The sequence below is a fragment of the Dipodomys spectabilis genome, unplaced genomic scaffold (genome assembly GCF_019054845.1).
Source record: "Dipodomys spectabilis isolate Male_0828 unplaced genomic scaffold, ASM1905484v1 ptg000207l, whole genome shotgun sequence".
NCBI classification, from domain to species: domain Eukaryota; kingdom Metazoa; phylum Chordata; class Mammalia; order Rodentia; family Heteromyidae; genus Dipodomys; species Dipodomys spectabilis.
In genome coordinates, this window is record NW_024870884.1 from 10,192,032 (window position 1) to 10,212,546 (window position 20,515).

Below are 20,515 nucleotides of genomic sequence, written 5' to 3' on the forward strand. Positions count from 1 at the left end.
TACAACAAATTTTGTCATTTCTTTTGTCTGTTAGTGAATTGAACAATTTTTCTTTTCTCTTACTTGCTTAATCATTTGTGCTTATTTTTCAGTTCTCAAAATACTAGTTAGTTTCTTAGTATCTTACTTTCTGAAATTTAGTATGATTTTAGTCTCAGAAATGTTCTCACATAGTGCATATTTACTTTTTTATGTATTGTCAGTGCGTATTTATTTTTAACCCCAATCTAAATTGTAGAAACCCCTTATACCTGGATTCTTTTTTTATTGTCACAGTCCTAATTCTTTTAAACAGCAGAATGTTCTAGGCTTATATAATGCTGACCCATATCTAAAATCATCCATTTCTCTGAGGAGTCTAAAGAAAAAAAAAAAAAGAATACATCATGGATTTATACTGATTTCCAAATTTAGAATTACAGGTTAGTACTGAGAATGTAGCTCAGGGATACAGTATGTGGTTAACACTTAAGAAGAATTCCCCATATTCAAAACAAAAAAAGAAAGAAATATGCTAGGTAGGCCTTAGTTCTTCTCACTTTTATACATATAACACAGTTTTTAGAAGAAGCAATAATTTAGGCATTTTGTGCCATTTCTAATTGATATCTTTATATGTATGCTAATTGTTCTTTTTTTTTTTTTTGGGTCCGGTCGTGGGGCCTGAACTCTGGGCCTAGGCACTGTCCCTCAGCTCTTCAGCTCAAGGCTAGTGCTCTACCACTTGAGCCACAGCGCCACTTCCGGCTTTTTTCTTTTTGCTTATGTGGTGCTGAGGAATCGAACCCAGGGCCTTGAGCATGCAAGGCAAGCGCTCTACCACTGAGCCACCTTCCCAGCCCCTAATTGTTCATTTTTTAAAATGTTTTATTTTTGGTCCTAGATATCAAACCCAGCACATTCAAGTTAATACGCTAGACAAGCTCCCTTCTACTGAACTACATCCCCTATCACTGGTTGTCGTTTTTTAGCTTCTTACATTATTTCACAGTCATCCTTATATATGATTGCTTGATATTAGAAACTGTGTGCATTATATTTTTCCTACAGTTTTAAAAGTTTACCCATAAAGTTAGGCACCAGTGGCTCATGCCTATAATCCTAGTTACTCAGGAGGCTGAGATCTGAGGATGGCAGTTCAAAACCAGTCGAGGCAGTAAAGTCTCCGTTAGACTCTTACCTCTAATTAACCACTCAAAAAACTGAAAGTGGAGCGATGGTTCAAAGTGGTAGAGTGCTAACCTTGATCAAAAGAGCTCAGGGACAGTGCCTAGGCCTTGAGTTCAAGCCCCACCACTGACAAAAGAAAAATTTTTTTTAAAGTTTACCCGTGAGACTTAAAAAATACATTCAGCAAGGTCAATCAAACTCATTGCTCTTTAAAAGATATTTTTTTTTCTGTTTCTTTCTTTTTTCTTTTTTGTTGGTTTGGGGCTTAAACTCTGGGTCTGGGTGCTGTCACTGAGCTTTTCTGCTCAAGGTGAGAGCTCTACCAATTGAGCCACCGCGCCACTTCCATTTTTCTGGTGGTTAATTGGAGATAAGAGTCTCAGGGATGGGACTGGGAAGGTGGCTCAGTGGTAGAATGTTTGCCTTGCAAGCATGAAGCCCTGGGTTCGATTCCTTAGCAGCACGTAAGCAGAAAAAGCTGAAAGTGGTACTGTGGCTCAAAGGGTAGAGCGCTAGCCCTAAGCAGAAGAGTTGAAGGACAGCGCCCAGGCCCAGAGTTCAGGCCCCAACGACTGATACACACACACACCCCGCCCCCCCCCCCCCCAAAAAAAAAGTCTCAGGGACTTCCCTGCCCTATCTGGCTTTGAATCATATCCTCAGATTTCAGCCTTCTGAGTAGCTAGGATTATAGGCGTGAGCTACTGAGGCTTGCCTTAGAAAATCTTATACTAAGACGCGGAGTTACATGCCTATGTCATTGCCAACCCAGGAACAGCTAATGAGACTCTGGTTAGGGTCATAGCTCAAGTACTTCAATCCCCAGTAACAGGCATGTTTGTTGTTGTTTAACATCTTCCTTCCCTTTACTTATCTGTTTCAATTGGTCTCGTTACTCGGTACACAGTGCTGTTCTCTTGAAGGTTTTTATAAAGTCACGTCCCCTGTTTAAGTCAGACTTGGAGCTGTTGAAGCTTACTCAGATGTACTGTTGTCTGCTTTCCAAAGCTCACTCCTTTACTCTCTGCAATTTGTTGTTCTTATCTTATGTATCCTCCCTCCCCCAAATTTAGAACTTTTTGTTTTGTTTAAACTCAGGATTGCTAAGCATGTTTTCTAACACTTCAGTGAGTCTTCCAGTGTGTTGGTTGGTTTTAGGATCTTTCTGTAGGCCTAGACCAACCTAGACTGTGATCTTCCTCTGTGTCACTATGATAGTCAACCATCGATTGAGATGCAGTCTTAAGTCTTAATGCTCAGCTTGCATAACTGCTATCCTATCCCATAATCGTTGTCTACAAAGAAGCCAGTTAGAATCCTGAGCCACGGTGTCCAGTTAACAAATGAACTGTTTTTTCTTTTTCAAAATCAGATCATACAAGATCTAAATATCTTTAGATCACTTTTAGTATTTTGTTCTTTTAAGCAATGAACAATAATAATTTAATTTAAAACTTTGCATTCATTTCTAATTGCTTCCCAGGGCAAGAATTCTTGAAGGGCATAGGGTTGATAGTGTCACTAAATGATAGAATACTTGCCTAACATGTGCTAGACCATACATCCAGAGAGATTGTAAATGTTGTGGTCCTATTGGCCTCACTGCACCTTCCCTCATCTGGTGCTCTACCACTTGAGCCACATTTCCATTTGCAGCTTTTTGCTGATAGCTGGAGTTATTCAGACAACCCTAAAGGGTATTCCTCCATTCCATCCATTCCTCACCCAGTGAAAGAAGCTACTAGGGGTGCTGGGGGATGGACTAGAATCTCACAGCCTGGACAAGTGCTCCCCCCTCCTTTCCACAGCCAATACCCTTGCTTATTCTGAGCCTCCCACAGGTCCAGCTGAGCAGCTAACTTCTAGTCAACCCAACCAGCTGCTGCCATTAGTCACTTCCCGTCCTGTAGTAGAAGATGAGCTGCATTCTGAACCAGATGAGTCTCTCCTATCTGAAGACCTGTCAGCTGATGAAGAGAACCTGCCCGACATCGAGGAGTATTGGTCAGACAATGAGCCCATCTTCTTGGATCCCAATATTGGGGGTGTGGCAATAGCACCCACACATGGTTCCATTTTGATTGAGTGTGCAAGGCGAGAGCTTCATGCCACCACTGCTTTGATCCACCCCAACCGACTTTTACCTTGTCGCCTCTCCCTTGTATATTACCAGCACAAAAATCTGAATTTGCCCTTACATGGTTATGAACACAACAAGATTAAGTTTGAGGCTAAAGAAGCTAAGAATAAGAGAATGAAGATTTCTCATCCAAGTGACCTGGCAGCTAACTGTATTGAACAGTCCCCTGAAAGTGGAGTAAATGAATTGAGCCTAATTCCTTCTCATAAAACAATAACATTGACCCATGACAACGTTATCACTGTTTCCCCTTACGCTCTCACACACGTGGCTGGGCCCTATAACCGTTGGGTCTGAAGGTGTATTCCCACCCCCTTTTAAATAATGCCTTTGGTAGTGCAGTGTATTTTTTCAAGGTGCTGTTTAAAGAAAGTTATGTTGTGGTTTACTATATCTTCATCTCCCCCATTTCAAGTCTGAGGTAAAAATTTTAAGAATGGGGTGGGTATTTAACTGTGACTATATTTTGAAAATTAGTAGAAGGTGCACATTTTAAGTAAAAATAAAATTTTTATAGTTTTAAATACATTCAGAAATGTTTTGGTTAGGTGTTAACCTTGATAGAGTCACTCAGTTTGGTGCTTTAAATTAAGTCTGTTTACTATGAATCAAGTCATTTTTAGAGGATTTTAACAGGTTCTTGTTCTGTGATGTAAAATCAAGACACAGTGTTAACTCTACACAGCCTCTGGTGCTTAACCACATCAACACAGTTAAAAATAAGCTGATTTATTATTTCATGGTGCCATTTGTTCTGACATCTTCCAATCATTGCTAGAAAACTGGCATGCTCCTTTGAATAAACCAATGAAAAGCTTTCTTTCTTTCCTAAACTTTTTTCCTGCATAAGTTTATTTGTTATTGTTAGTAATGGTTGGAGGCTGTTCATAAACTGTAAATATATAAATATATATTTTAAAAGCACTTTCTATTTTTAAAAGTAACTTGAAATAGTATAGAAGAATCCTAATGTCTATTGTTTGTGCATATTTGCATACAAAAGAAATCATTTATTGCTGTGTAGAGTTCCATGTTGTTGACTGTCATATATATTGAAAGCATATATATGGTTTATGTTCTTTGAATGTGTTCTTTCACATTACATTTTAGCTACTTATACAAAATAGTCAATCTCAAAATTGGAGTTAGATATCACCAATATTAGTGAGTGTTGGGATACTAAAATAGTGGTATCTTCTGATTTATTGAGGACCAGTGTCCCCAATAAATTATTTTCATCCCAGCCTTTTCAGTATATCCCATGAAAGATGTTTCCAGAAGGAGTTAGGACAAAATGGAATTCAGGAGAGTCAAATGCTTCTACTGTTTCAAGTTGATTAAATGATAAAATGGATCCAGAAATCTACCTATTCAATTTGCCTCGTTTCTTCAGAACTCATTCTGAAACTTTTAAACATATGGTCCCTAGTTAAATGACAGGAATGATATTAGAGACCTGGCTTTGTCCACGAAAAGCCAATGTACTCAATGACCTTAGCTTATTGCATTTGAGGAAATGGTAACTCAAATCAATTGCCTATGTTCTAGGTAATAGGGAAAATAGACATTCCCATTGGTTTATTGAAAAACAAAAAGGATTGCCCAAACAATCTTTAGAATACAAAGAACCTTCCATGAAATACTTGATTCTTTTAAAATGCAGAGGTGCTACAACACAAACTATCAGAATCTCTGGAGTATAGGAAAACCTAATGGTGCTTTTCCTTTGGAAATGCCATAGGAAGCCCACAACTGCTAACTCTCATCGTTTTTGGTGCAAAAGCAAATAGCTCCAACAAGCTCTCTAAAGAAAAATTCATTTGTAACTTATTAAAATAATATATGGTGCAAAATATCTATTTAAAGCTTTTGACAAAATTCAAGTAAAGGAATACGAAGGGATTGTAAATAACAAAATGTCCATTAATAGGCCATCATCTTATACAAGTAGAATTCTGCTTCTTGAATATGTAAAATGGGGTGTTCATTGAGTTTTAGGATTTTGTGTGCCTTAGATTTCCATTTAAAAATGTATTTTTTTTTTTTAGCTTACACTTCTTATGTAAGTATATGAGTGATTGTTCAGCTGCTTCGATAAAATATTTACTGGTTTTACACATCAGGAATTCACCCTTTTAGATTTTTAGGCCTTAGCTCCCCCTAGAAATTGTTTCCTTACCAGATTAAATGGATGAAATTGCCACCATGGCTTTGTCCATCCATCTTTCCATTCTTCCAGTGCATGAATGCCTGTGCAATTCAATTGTTGATTTTGTTTTCCCCTGAATTATCGTCTATATCATAGTAAACCTTAAAATTTAAATCCTAAATAATTCCTTTGTGAAATACATATTTTAATAGCAAATTATCATGATCATAGATATATAGTAAGTTCAGATTTGTTTCTGACTTTAACTTTCTTAATGGCTAAACATTATACACCAATATTGATTAATAGGGCCGTTAGAATTTGTGAAGCTAGTTGCAATTTACCAAAACAAGTATGGGAAAGTGCCGATTTCAAGTAAAATGTTTTCATTTTGTTTCTGTAATTAACATGATGAGTGGACTGCCTCAATCAATAATCCAGCTTTGGGAAACACACACTTCCTACTCTGTTGGAATTTCAGTAGTTTACCATCCCATTCATTCTCTGCCCTGTGGTTTTGTTTTTGTTTTGTTTTGTTTTTCAGTGTCCTGTAGGATTTGTGATTGTATGCTGGATACACTGCTTTAAAAAATGCTGTTTCTCATGAAGCAAGAAAATAAATTGGTTTGAAATTACATTTTCACCCATAAGACTTGTCATCTAACATTATTTCTATACTATCGGTCTTACTGTAATGGTTACCTATTCTCTTACCTCTTATAGTACTCAAGTTGTATTTTGTTGAGTCTTATAATCTTATAAACTATAATTATAGAATAACTTGTTACAGTCCCATTAGATATCAAATTCCTCAAAATTCCATTTCTAATGCTATTAGGGATTTTTTTTTCTGCTTCCGGTGCTTGTCAACCTTATCTACATTTTGTTTCTAATTCATCCACACAGTGCCCAATTACACCTTGTCAATTAAACCTAATTGAGCTATATGGTGCAAAGTGATGGTATCTGAAAATATATAGTTGTAGGTAAGTTTTTGTATTATGTTTACATTTTAAATAACTCCAACTGCTTTATTACTCATTCTGCATGTGGATGAAGTAATTTCATTTGTTAAAATAAATAGAAGTGTGAGCTGGGTGCCAGTGGCTGTGTGCTTGTGGCTCACGCCTCTAATCCTAGCTACTCAAGAGGCTGAGATCTGAGGATCTAGGCTTGAAGCCAACCCCAAGCAAGAAAGTCCATGAGACTATCTCCAATTAACCACCAAAAAAGCTGAAATGGAGTTGTGATAGAGTGCTAGCCTTGAGCACAAGAGTTTTGGGATAGTGCCCAGGTCCTGAGTTAAAGCCCCAGTACTGAGTGGCACAAAAAATATACTTGTATGTGTGTGTGTGTGTGTATATATATATATATGTATATGTATATATATATTTAGAACTTTACTAGAAGAGATTCATAAGCAATTTACTTAAGACCTAACCCTGATTCATAATTAATTGAGTACATACCCTTGTGTAAATGAGCTACTGACTTCATTTATATGAAGTGACCTACTTTCTAATGTTTGTAGTCACCTAATTATCATTGCACAGTTGCATGTAACAAACTTACCCAAGCCTAGTCTTTAAACAAACTACAATAACCTATTACGTTGGATGAAGTTCTAATACTGCATGACAACTTCGATCAGTTGGGCACATTTCCTTTGAATGTGCCAACCCAATCAGCAGATGTATACAACCTTTTATGTATAGCTAACTTCAACTTCAGAAATTGATGCATGGAAAACTTTTTCTTTCTAGATTCAATAAAATTGTGAAGTTTGTCAGTAGCAATTGCTAACAAAAGAGTGAGGAAACAAGGTGATCAAGTAAGAAATTCTCTGTGAGAGGTATTGAGTTGGGGCCCAGAGAGCAGATTTCAGTGTCAGTATGTAGTGAGATGCTAGACAGTTAAAGGCCATTTTGAGTTTAAGAGAACTTAAAAAATACAAACATACAAAAAATAAATATAGCAAAAAAAAAAAAAGGGAAAAAGCATTTTTGGGGGGAGAAGTTATTTTGGTACAAAAATAAAGCAATTACCTTTTAATTTTTTCTTTTCTTTTTTTCTGGAACTGGGGCTTGAACTCAGGACTTCAAGGTGTCCCTTAGCTTTTTGCTCTAGGCTAGCACTCTACACTTGAGCTGTGTACAACTCTGCCACCACCATGAATTTGCTTTCTTTTTCTTTTTTCTTTTTCTTTTCCTCTCCCTTAGCACAGAGTTTCAGGGACTATTACAAAGGAATTTGAGTTGACATTTCCTTGCTGCCAGTTCCATGAGCTTTGTGTGGGAAATGAGCTTATTTGACCTGTGAAGTTGTCCTGTTAAACTCATCCTTTTGTGGCAAAAATACTGGGCCATTTTGATAAGGATGTACCAAATGCTTATGTGGTAGACTTTCATTTTTCCCTGGAACATAGCATTCTATATACAGACTGAGATAATCAAGGGAAGGATATTTGCATTTTTTATATTCAGTATATTACCTAATGATGTTCGTACAATACCTCCCTTTCCCCCATGTCCCAGCAGTTGATGAGATGTGGCTTTCCACATAAATTGTGCCTATCTCCTCAACTTGTTAGTAAATATCTTGCTTCTTCACAAGTCAGCATAGCACACTCAAAGCAGAAGTAATAGAATCACTACTGATCGCAGAAAGGATCTGGAATTATCCAAAATCAAATCATGCTCCTTGTTGGGCTTTTCACAGCTTTGCAAAACGATTTGTCATCTGAGGCTTTGGAAGGCAACTGAGCAAGTCAGCAGAAGCTGAATTGGTGTATTTTCTTAGGATGTGTTAAAATTCTTGGGCATGTATTCCTTTCTTCGATTTGTTGAAGAGCAACTGAATCCATCTATTTCCTTAGGTGGTTGAGCTGGCTTTTATGCAGGACATTAGGTTTGTCTGCATTGAACTCTACAAATTTTCACTTTTTCATGTTTGTTTTCCTGGAGACAAGGTCTCACTCAGTATATTGCCCAGGCTGGCCTAGAACTTTTCCTGGTTTTATGCCATCTACCTCCCACGCAGGTGAATGCTATAGGCACAGACCACTGTGCCCAGCTTGAATGAGTTTGTTTTGTTGTAGCTGTTTTTTCTAAGTATCAACCAGTTACTATTATTTGCCCTAAGGCATTTTTATACCCTAAAGTATTCCAAAACTATCCCCTATTTTGCTTCTCTTTATTTCCCCGTCTCTTTTAAGGGCCACATAGTAGTCAATTTTATCTTATTGTTACATTCAAGTTAATTTTCCTAGCTTTAAGATGCCAGCATTAATCAATTCCTTATTTCCCTCCTCCTTCCCCAAATAATGCTTATCCTAGTTAGGTCTCTAGTTATCTTTCAGTTTGTTTAGCTGCAATTAGCCTTTAATGTTAAAACAGAACTTGGTCCAGCATAGGACTGTTATAAAATAAAATTAGGTGTTATAACTCATCTCTGTTAGAATGAGTTTGAAAACTGTTAGTAAATAGTGTAGACCTAGTTCTAAAAAGAGAGTCTGCCCCTAGCAGCTTTTATGTAAGACATTCTCTCATATATTTTGCAGCTGTCAGAAAGATTTTCATCTTAGGAGGACAAGTATAGGAAAGTATTCTCCATTTGGCAAAGTATAAACTTGACAAGAAACACAGCTTGTTATTTTTTTCTGTTTCTCATTTTACTGAAGCTGGAAAATCAGTAAGTAAAGTTTCATTCTGTTCACTTCCTTAATCTTTTCCTTGCATCTTCAGAATCTGTGGTGGGCTGGGGTATAGCCCAGTAGTACAATGCTTGAGACCTGGATTCAATCCCCTGATCTGGGGAGGGGAGGGGAAATGGCAGGGATGGGAAGAAACAAAAATTACTAAACCAAGTACTATGCTACATGCTTGTTACCCCAGTTTTTAGGGGGTAGGGAAAGGAGTTTGAGGCTGATGGGACTATATAACAAGACCCTATCTCCGAAAATCCAATTTGTTGAATGTCATATAAATTTTCTGACTGTAGACTGAGTTGGTAATTAGATCTTATCTACAGATACAATTTCCTTGTGTTTATTTGTTTGTTTGTTTTTTAGTTCCCAATCACATTTTTTTGGGGGGGGAGGTTGCTTTTCCTAGGACTCTAACTCAAAGCCTGGGCACTGTACCTGAGCATTCATGCTCAAAGCTAGCACTCTATCACTTTGAACTACAGCTCCATTTCTGGCTTTTTGGTGATTAACTGAAGATAGGAGTCTCACATACTTTCTTGCTAAGGATGGCTTTGAACTGTAATCCTCATATCTCAGCCTCCTGATTAGCTAGGATTATAGACATGATCTACTGGCACATGACCTCTAAATGTAGTGATGTAAATTTACTCCTTTGAAATTCTTTGGTAATATTGGTTATATTGAGAACTCGGGTTTGTTTTGTTTTTTAAGTTTGAGTCTCTCCATGACGTAGAACTTGCTTGATTGGCTTCAGATTCACAAAGTATCTATTTCTCAGGTTCACCTGAACTTAAGATCTTCCTGCCTTTGCCACTTAGGTACTGGGATCACAAGGGTATGAAGGGTATGCCATCACATCCAGATAGTAAGAGGAACTATTATTCTATAATCCAGATGAGAATGTTATTTACACAAATGAAAACTAATGAGGAAATAGAAGCTCCTTAAAGCACTGTAGGGAAGTCTGGAAGGTAAGGAGGGAATGTGGTGCTTTTATTAGCAACTAAAGGTTCACACTGTACCCACTCAAAAGTAAGACATACTTTTAATAGGTCTTGTCTCCTATTTACACCAGTTGTCAGTAAGTTATGACTAATATGAAGAACTTAAAAGCAAGCTCAGTAATAATACAATTGGCTACTGTGTTTTCTACTATGTAGGTTTTTAGGCTGTTTTTCTGCAAATGGTTAGATAGGGAACATCTTTTCCATTTTGAAGATGAGAAATATCCAGTAGCTATCCCAGGGCAGGCAGTTATTCAACCAATTCAGACTGCTAAGTGCATTTCTGTACCAGGAATTGAATTAGCAGAGTGCTCCTGAATCCCGTCCCTTGATAAAAATGTCACACCTGATCTAAAATAATATAAAACCATGTCATTTATAAAACATGCTTCTGAAATATTTAGTTTTCATTATTTAGCCATATGAAAAATGTTTCCTCAAATTCCCTAAAATTCTGCATTAGGGCTTATATTTATGATAGTTGATATTTTTCCCTTTTTTGAAAAGGCATATATATACACACACTCATAATACATATATTCCTTTACTAGTAAAACAGGAGATGTCTTCTAAATAATTTCTTCTAAATAGTTTTTTTTAATATCACCCTAAAAATGACTAGGGGCAACACTTCATAATCAAAATTCAGTGTATTTTTCTTTCAGTGTAGGTTTCTTGAAGGAAATGGTGCTAGGTTAACAATTTTAGTTCCCAGATCTTCGAAATAAAATGCAAGATGATTGCCATTTTTAGCAAAGTCTTTGGATTATTTGAATGTCTTTTTTGTTCTGCTTTCTTTTTAGCTACATAAAATCTGCTAGTCAAATGTTAAATATATGTTTGCTTAGAGAGTTAAGAGATATACTGAGATGTATTTGTAAAGTTTTTAGTTACCCATTAATCTAGGTTATTTTAATAACCTATATAAAAAGGAAGGATATTTTGACTCTTCTATCAGTACATTTTGGGTCACAAGGAAAAAAAAACCCTGGCCAAACAACCTTGAATATTCAAATAAGCCTCCTTTTTGATGACTTTTCTAAGTTTAGAAACTTCCTTTTCTCTATTTGTGTTATAACAGAATGGCTATTTGTGCTATGATAGAATGGCTGACTATATACAACTTTACAAAAACAGCTCTTTAAACAAAAAGATGAAATATTTTTATTGCAATGTATGGTCATATTTTTTTTAGCCTTTATGGAGATAATGTTGTGATAGATGCTTTAAGAGAAATATTTTTTCAGAAATGGTTTTATAGTATAAACAAAGGGCAGCTTTGAATCGTGATATGTGGGTGGATGGTGCTATTTGGGTTACTCAAAAAAAAAAAAAAAAAAAAAAGCAAAAAGATGGAGTGTTCCCTATAGAGAAACATGTTAGAATACTTGGCAAAGATCTAAGCGCCAATCTCTAGCTTGTTGACTTTCTCTCATGCTATATGGTGACCTACCTACCACAGAGCATATTAATGGCTTGGTTTAAAGGAGGAGCCAGAATGTTTATTATCTTTGGTCAGATTTTTTACATTGAAACATAGTAGTGTTGAATTCCCTACCCAGAAATATCAATGTCAGAGTTCATATTTGTGGTCTCTACCTGACTTCTCTTTTTGGAATATACTTACTATTTATTTTTGCCTTTGGATTTTTACTTTGGGAGATTGTTTTAACCTATTGCTGTCCTGCTGTATTATGTCTCATACATTGAAATGAATTCTTTTTATTTGCTTTCTAAACACAAAATATCTGATTGAGTTCCTAACATGAGAAAACAGTTAAAGAAAAAGCACTTCACCATGTACGGGGTGGGGGGGGATCATTTGTGATCATTTTACTATATGATTAATCTTTTAGTCCTCTCCAGACAAGGGAACACTTCCTTAAAGTACTTGAAGACTTGTGAGTTGGAATTGCATGTTACTTGAAAGATCTAATTAAGCTAAATTTTGGTGCACAGCAATTGTACATGAGTTCATGTTTATGTAGCAAAATGTACTGAAATGTACTTGTATTGAAATATACATGTAAAGATAGTTGTGAAAATTGTTTATTATATTTTCCTTGTGTGTCTCATTTGTCTAGAGCATAAAATTCCTTTTTTAAAAAATGTTCTAGTTAAATAAGGCAAAAGGAATTCTGTAATTGAAAATATATTTTAAATCTTTGTCATGAGTTTTTAAAAAGAAAAAACTATTACAAATTGTATCATTCCTGATGACACAGAACTTTGTGAGTGGTTTTAAATAAATTTTATACTTCTATTTTGTACCTTGTGGTCTTAATTTTTCTTTCATCTTCAAAACCACATTATAAAATGAAACATCCAATGAGATTTCTACATATTAATGATGGAGAACTTTGATTTGCAGGTGACAATGCTGTGTGTGTACATGTGTGGGTGTGGGTGTATACTGGGGCTTGAACTCAGGGCCTGGATGCTGGCCTTGAGTTTCTTTTGCTCAAGACTAAGGCTCTACTCCTTGATCCATAACGCTATCTCAAAAAGTCCAAAAAAGTTAATTGATAGAGTATATTAAAGCCATTTGGTCAGGCACCTGTTGTTCATGACTATAATCTTAGCTACTTAAGAGTCTGAGATCTGGGCTGGGAAGTTGGCTCAGTGGTAGAGTGTTTGCCTCAAATGCATGAGGCCCTGGGTTCAATTCCTCCCCACCACATAAGCAGAAAAAAGTGGAAGTGTCTCTGTGGCTCAAGAGGAAGGTCTGAGACATTTATCTCCAAATACCAAAAAAAAACGGGAAGTAAAGCTATAGCTCAACTAGTAGAATGACAGCCTTGAGAGAAAAAGCTAAGCTTCCAGGCCAAGATTTGTGTGTGCATGCACACACTCACAGATGTATACTCACAAAAGACATTAACTAAGATTGAGATCCTTTTCAGACTAATTCCTAATCACAACTTCACTTCACAGCACCACTTCCTAATCTTTTCAGCGACTGGACTCTTGGGTTCAGAAGATCACAGAAATGAAAGACGGGAGATGTAAAGATTGTGGTGTGATGTGCCCCTGCAAAATCATTTCACCTTTACCAATCCTACTTGTTCAGTTATAAGGAGGTCTCTGTCCTTCAGTGTATTTGATTAAATCGAATTGGAGGCTTGGCTCAAGTGATAGAACACCACCCATGAGCAAAAAAGCTGGTGAATATTTGAGGCCTAGTTTAATCCCCAGCACCAGGGTTTTTCATGAAAACTTGCTGGGGGTTGGGAAGGTGGGAGGCTCCTTAGACCTTCAGAAAATCAAAGCAACCTCTTTGTTTTCTTTTCCTTCTTTCCAGACAGAAAAAAACAAAGGTAGAAAACATTGTTAGAATCACTAGCCTTTCTCCATTAGGGTTTTGTTTCCCTGTTTTGATCAGTTTCTTCCCCTCCCTACCCCCCCTTGTTGTTTCTTCTTTCCTTCCTTTCTTCCTTTCCTTCTTCCCTTCTCTCTTTCACTGGTCAGGGCCTGGATGCTGTCTCAGCAGTTTTGCTCCAGGCTAGTGCTCTACCACTTGAGCCACAGCTCCACTTTCAGGCTTTGGTGACACTGGAGATAAGAGTCAGAGACTTTCAGACCTTCAGAGCTGAGGGAGAGCGCCCAGGCCCAGAGTTCAGGCCCCACGTCCGGACCCAAAAAAAAAAAAAATTCCATCCACAGTACTGCCAACAAAACAACATAACAGTTGTTACTCAATGATGGAAAAAATATTCCATAACTCTGAGATGTAGTTGAATGCTAGTCACTGATCTAGAATGTACAAAGCCCAGGGTTCAATCCAACATGGAGAGGGGCGGGGGCAGAATTCTGTGGCCTTTTGAAAACTTTGATTCAATTCCATGCTTGGTCTCACATTTCAAGAATAAAATCTATTTCTCTGAAGTTTTTAGAGCAAAAGCAGAAACAGCCAAATTCACTAAAAATTGAGGGTTTTATTTCTGTGCACCACTAAAGGATTTAAAATCAACTTCCTTCTTCCAGGAGGGACTCAACATTCAGCTAAAACACTGTCTACCACTTTCTTAGACTTAAGTTGGGCCTATGTTGTCTTGCTATCAATGTAGTAGCCTGTTTCTGTGGGGTGTGTGGAAGGTATTTGCTATATGGTAAAGCTATTAAATTTTCCACTTCCATAATATTTATTATTTGTTAATTTAGCGCTAGTACTGGGTCATGAACTCAGGGACTTGGGTTCTTTTTTTTTTTTGGGTCCGGTCATGGGGCCTGAACTTGGGGCCTGGGCACTGTCCCTCAGCTCTTCAGCTCAAGGCTAGCACTCTACCACTTAAGCCACAGCGCCACTGCCGGCTTTTTTTCTTTTTGCTTATGTGGTGCTGAGGAATCGAACCCAGAGCCTCATGCTTGCAAGGCAAGTGCTCTACCACTGAGCCACCTTCCCAGCCCCTGGGACTTGGGTTCTTGCTTGCTTTTTTTCACTCAATGCTGGTGTTCTACCACCTGAGTTATACCTCCACTTTGTCATGACTCGTTTTAAGAATTTTATTAGTGGAAGTGGAGCTGTAGCTCAAGTGGTAGAGTGCTAGCCTTGAGCTGAAGAGCTGAAGGACAGCGCCCGGGCCCAGAGTTCAAGCTCATGACCGACAAAAAAAAAAAAAAGAATTTTATTAGTGACTGGACTGTAATGCTAGCTACTTAAGAGACTGAGATGTAAGGATGCCACTTCAAATCCAGCCATGGCAGAAAAGTTTATCAGCTTACCTGCAGTTAACCAACAAAAGTTGGAAGTGGCTCTGTGGCTCGGGTGGTAGGCACCAGCCTTAATCCTTGAGCCTTAATGTTCATTAAAGACTATCTAGATTATCTATGGAGAGTTGTAGGAGAGGATTATTTATTTATTTATTTAATGTTTTCCGTACTGGGGCTTGAACATGGCCTAGGCACTGTCCCAGATCTCTTTTGGTCTAGGATAGTGCTCTACCACTGTAAGCAACAGCCCTACTTCTGGTTTTCTGGTCCTTAGTTTAAGGTAAGAGTTTCAGGCTGGCTTTGAACTACAATTCTCATATCTCAGACTCCTGAGAAGCTAAGATTACAAATGTGAGCCAACAGCACTTAGCCTAGTAGAGGATTTATTTATTTATTTATTGCTGGTCGTGAGGCCTGAACTCTCGGCCTGGACGCTGTCCCTCAGCTCTACCACTTGAGCCACAGAGCCACTTCTGGCTTTTTCTGCTTATGTGGTGCTGAGGAATGGAACCCAGGGACTCATGCATGCAAGGCAAGCACTCTACCACTGAGCCACCTAACCAGCCCTAGAGGATTTTTTAGAATATAATTTTATCATTACTATTAAGGTGTTGCATAGAAAGAGCATTACCATTTCACTTAGTCATGTAATGAGTGCAATTCAATTGTTTTTGGACAATATCCTTCCTTTGCTTTCAGTAGGTGAGGATTTTTGTTCCATGGTTGTAGCCATCAAGCATGAGGTGAATTTTCTTTTTCACTGTGTAAACCAAGGTGTTTTCAAACTCAATCTTCCTGTCTCAGCCCTCAGAGTGCTGGATTATACAAGTGCAGTTATTGCATTAGGCTTAATCAGGTAAATGTCTATGAAAATAAAAACAAAGATTAGGTGCTGGGAAGGTGGCTCATTGATAGAGCGCTTGCCTTGCATGCATGAAGCCCTGGGTTCGATTCCTCAGCACCACATAAACAAAAAGAAAAAAGCCGGAAGTAGTGCTGTGGCTCAAGTGGTAGAGTGCTAGCCTTCAGCTGAAAAGCTGAGGGACAGCACCCAGGCCCAGAGTTCAGGCCCCATGACCGGACCTCCCCCACCAAAATAAATAAATAAAAATAAATAAAAACAAAGATTAATAGCTGAAAAATTGTGCCTCATATCCATAATCTTAGCTATAGGGGTGAGGTGATCTGAGAATTGAGGTTCAAAGCCATCCCAGGCAGGAAAGTCAATGAGACTCTTCAATTAACTACATAAGAAAAGGAGGGAGGGGAAAAAAATGATATAACTCAATACTAGAAGAAATTAGATTTATTTATTTATTTAATTTTGCCAGTCCTGGGGCTTGAACTTAGGTCTTAGGTACTATCCTGTGCTTCTTTTGCTCAAGGCTACCACTTGAGGCACAGCAACACTTCTGGCTTTTTCTGGTACTTTTTGTGGTACTTTTTGTGGTACTGTGGAATTGAACCCAGGGCTTCATGCATGCTACACAAGCACTATACTGCTATGACACATTTCCAGCCTAGTATTATTATTATTATTATTTTTTTGAGTTCGGTCATGGGGCCTGAACTCTGGGCTTGAGTGCTGTCCCTCAGCTCTTCAGCTCAAGACTAGCACTCTACCACTTGAGCTATAGCATCACTTCCGGCTTTTTTCTTTTTGCTTATATGGTGCTGAGGAATGGAAACCAGGGCCTCATGCATGCAAGGCAAGCACTCTACCACTGAGCCACCTTCCCAGCCCCCTAGAATTATTTTAGAATCCAGTTTAGTTTACAAAAATAAGTGACCAGGGCTATAATTTGTTACTTTTGATAACTGCTAGGGTATTTCCTTTGAGACTTTGTGTGTATGTTGGGTCTTGGGGCTTGCGCTCAGGACTTGGGCGCTGTCCTTGAGGGATTTTATTTTTTTTGCTCTCAGCTAACACTACCACTTGAGCAGCAGCTCCATTTCTGTTTTTTTTTTTTTTTTTTTTTTTTCCTGTTATTCGGAAATAAGAGTCTCCCTGATTTTCCTGGCCCTATGGAAAACCTCAGTTTGAAGCCATCTAAGGGAAGAAAAGTCCATGAAACTCAGTCTCCAAAAAAAAAAAAACAGCAAAAAGGCCAGGCTGGAGGTGTGCCTCAAGTGCTTGCCAGAGTTAGAGCCCCTGAGTTCAAACTTCTGTACTACCACTAAGGAGATCTGGTCTGGCCAGCGCCATCTTGGCCACATGGTGGATGGTAGGGTGTGACATCTTGTCTTCATGGCCAGGGCAGGTGACATCCCAGCCTCTCAGATGATAGGTGAGCCCGAATCCCTGAAGGCAGGGGCTGGGGCTTGGTTTATAGGTTACTAAACCTGTCAGTCCTGTGCCTGGGACTGGAGTTTCCTGTGACCCTGACCAGACCCTATTTAGGCCTGGAGCAGCCCAGGCACCTTGACACCATGCACATGTCTCTGTGATCGCGTCCCGTCTCCTGTTTCTTCTCTGCTTACCATTGGTGTCCCACTTCAGCTCTCCATCAGAGCTGATCCTAGCCCTGGAATTGGTTTGTTAGTATTGTTTTTGTTCTTTCTTTCCTTTCCGGCCTTCATGGTTCAATTTCCTAACAGTGTCAAGTGTATGTGTTGGCTTCTGGTCTTTGAGACATGCAGTGGCCAGCCTTTTAAAAAAGACTCCCGCTTCCACCTTTCAAAATGTGGTTTCTCTGTTTTCTTGCCCTGCCCACTGCGACAAAGAAATTCCAGCCTGGCGCAGGTGCAGCGGACACAGACGTCCATAATCCCAGCTACTAAGGAAGGATAAGGCGAAATGAGCCCAAGAGCCCAAGAGGTCGAGGCCTAGCAGCTCATCATGGTGAGGACACAAAACTCCCTTTACAAGCACAAAACAGCATTTTTAAAGCAACCAACATGATATATGGTGAACTGTGTGTTAAAATGTATTATATCTCAATGTAAACAGCAGCTGTCATCATATATTTTTTCAATTAATTGTAGCTGAAACAAAACAAGATGGCGACGGGCTGCCTAGGTCACGTGACCACCATTTTGTCTCCTTCCCAGGCTTTTTCCTCAGCGCGGGCTTCCAGGCACGTCGCCGCCCATTGTTCAGCGAAGCCAAGGTAACTTCTCAGGCGCGCTCCCATTCTAGCGGTGTAGTCCGAGGGACGAGTTTCAGGAGAGCGAGCCGGGGAGCGCGCACGTATGACGTCAGGCCGTAAGCGTCATCCCTTCAGCTGCTGGGGTGGGGGAACGGCGTGGAACGAGACGGGGAAGTTGGCGCATGCGCGCGCGGCTGACGGGTTTGAAATGGCTTCGGTGTTAGCCGGGACTCGACTCAGGTGAAGGTTTGGTTAACGTGTGGTTAGAGCAACGGGTGGCGGAGCCAAGGTTTCTAACATCTTAGCGGATGCTCAGAAGGGTTGGGGGTGCCGGTTTTGGTGACCCAGTAGCCGCAGGCCGGCGCCGGCGGGGCTCTCGTGGGACCGAGGCGGGAGGGACGCGGTCCCTTTTGTGCGGGTCGGAGCAGGCCCCGCGCGGCCTCCCCTCCCCCGCCGCCGCGCTCCGGGCCCCGCGGCCGCCCGCGCCCCTCGGCCTCGCTCCCCGAAGGCCGCTCCGTCTCGTCCGCACGGACAAGGTGTTAGCCCGGCGGCTTCCGGGGCGGGGGAGGGGTGAAGGGAGGCGCCGGGATTGGGGTGGCGGGGATGGAGGCGCTCCGTGAGGCCTGGCGTCTGCCAAGTCCCGGGCTGTGAGTATCCCGGGTTAGCGCTTCCCCCGGCGGGAAGCTGGGGCGGCCCATCCCCTCTTCCCGGGTCTGCGCCTGGCCCGCAGGAAGCTGGGGCCGGAGGAAGATGGATGGCCGCGCTCCTGCGCGTCGGTCGGAGGGAGTGGTGGCAAACACGCCGGGAGATGCCCGCACCGAGAGCGTCGCGGTTTCTGGGCTCGATTTCCTTCCTGGGGAGGAAGAGGGTCTTCTCCGAGGGTTCTGAAGGACGCATGCGTTTTCCTTAACCTCTCCTCAGTGGAGGAGCCGGGGGCGGGGGGGGGGGGGAGAAGAAGACCCTTAATGGTGACCCCCTCCCTCCCTCCCCTCTCCAGAAAGTAGAGATGATCGTTACTAAAATGGTCTTCTATTTTTATTTGGGGGTGGGTGTGTCTCATGCCAATTTCCCTTCATTGGTTTCATTTCAACTGGATGAGTTTCCAATCCCTCGCCCAGAGAAAAACACGCAACCTATATAAAACTCTAACCACCAGGTAGATAACGGCAGATGGTTTTCTGTCTAAATGTGATGGTTTGTAGTCATGGAGGGAAGTACCTTTCTTTGAAGTCTACCCCCTTAATACTTTTTTTTTTTTTTTAAAGTACTTTTGGCGACTCAGTTGATGAAAGATTTTTTTTTTTTTGCCTTATTTCAAATGTTATAGTTATTTCTATTGAGGATGTCCTTGATACACTATTCCAGATACCCTTTGGTGAGGTTGAACTTTGAAACATGGATCCTTTCTTAATAGATCGCTGCTATAGAAGAGAAACAGTGAAGGTTTTTTTCCCCCTTGCATCATGGCTCAGTTTGGAGGACAGAAGAATCCGCCCTGGGCTACTCAGTTTACAGCCACTGCAGTATCACAGCCAGGTCAGCTACTGTAAACTCGTGGTAAGGGGGGGGGGGGGCGGCTGGGGAGCCCTCTCATGACTGTGTTGATTTAGGCTGTGCATGATAAGGCAGAATATTTACAAATGATGTGTCCCAAATGCTGTGCCCTTTATTTGTGAAGATTTACTATGTTGTCCAGCCTGGCTTGGAAACATTACATATTCCAGTCTGGCCTCAAACTGGTGTCCTGCCTAGACCTCCTGAGTGCTTGTACCACACCCAGGCTTGTACCACACTCAGCTCAAAATGAAGGGGGCAGGGGCAATGTATATATTTCAAGCTCTTAAAATAGTTTCACCGTTTTTTTTAGTTATTTGGGGGAGGAGGAAGGGAGGCTTGGGGCTTTAACTCAGTGCCTGGGCACTGTCTTTGAGCCTCTGTGCTCAATGCTAGCACCCTACCACTTGAGCCACAGTGCCACTTCCAACTTTTTCTGTTTATGTGGTTCTGAGGAATCAAACCCAGGGCTTCATGCATGCTAGGCAAGCACTGTACCACTAAGCCACATTCCTTGTCTTTGTAGTGTATTTAATTACTCTTGAATAACATAAATCGTATTTCATTCAGATCTAATATTTCTCCAGGTTAAATTATAAGAAACTTAGAATTGACTTGATTTGATGAAACAGGAACTGGAATTATTAACAACTTCCATGCTTCCAGAAGCAAGTTTTATGTTGCTATGCTTTGATAAACTAAGCATGTTTAGCTCAACAGCATACATTTTATTTTAAATTCATGTTTCTGTTGTATCAATAAAGTAGTTGTATGATAGTATTTTATTATCTATAGCTCTTAACATTTATGTTGTAATTATTTGTATGTATGTTATAGACATTAGTTTTTAAGACTGAGCAAAAGAGACATCAAAGGTTTATTGATTTTATCAAAAAATAGTAAACATGTCTCCCCTTTCTGTAATTTGTAGATATTCCAAATGTAAACATATAAATATATAAAATGCATTTTATTACTATCTACTGGTGCTGT

At 39.9% G+C, this 20,515-nt stretch overlaps 3 protein-coding genes across 5 annotated transcripts in view; 2 read left to right on the forward strand and 1 right to left on the reverse strand.

Moving 5' to 3' along the window:
- Positions 1 to 4,784, forward strand: part of Tet1 (tet methylcytosine dioxygenase 1) — an 85,745-nt gene extending 80,961 nt beyond the window's left edge. Inside the window, exon 11 of the mRNA XM_042696453.1 lies at positions 3,012 to 4,784. Coding sequence (XP_042552387.1) covers positions 3,012 to 3,607 — 596 coding nt within the window. The 3' untranslated portion in view covers positions 3,608 to 4,784. The remainder of the gene's footprint in view (positions 1 to 3,011) is intronic.
- A 13,320-nt stretch (positions 4,785 to 18,104) lies between these two features.
- Positions 18,105 to 20,515, forward strand: part of Ccar1 (cell division cycle and apoptosis regulator 1) — a 49,285-nt gene continuing 46,874 nt past the window's right edge. The window contains exons 1-2 of one of the 3 annotated variants that reach the window (XM_042696315.1): positions 18,105 to 18,208; positions 19,383 to 19,504. In XM_042696315.1, coding sequence (XP_042552249.1) covers positions 19,432 to 19,504 — 73 coding nt within the window. In that variant the 5' untranslated portion in view covers positions 18,105 to 18,208; positions 19,383 to 19,431. Of the gene's footprint in view, positions 18,215 to 18,263; positions 18,336 to 19,382; positions 19,505 to 20,515 lie in introns of those variants that run through there. The other 2 variants (XM_042696317.1, XM_042696318.1) reach the window with 2 other exon arrangements.
- On the reverse strand, positions 18,281 to 18,865 carry LOC122122220 (translation initiation factor IF-2-like). The gene has a single exon (XM_042696300.1). The coding sequence runs from the start codon at positions 18,863 to 18,865 to the stop codon at positions 18,281 to 18,283; it is 585 nt and encodes a 194-aa protein (XP_042552234.1).

Bases quoted from the DNA above. Each gene is read 5' to 3' on its own strand.
- LOC122122220 (XM_042696300.1), bottom strand. From the start codon at position 18,865: ATGCGTCCTTCAGAACCCTCGGAGAAGACCCTCTTCCTCCCCAGGAAG.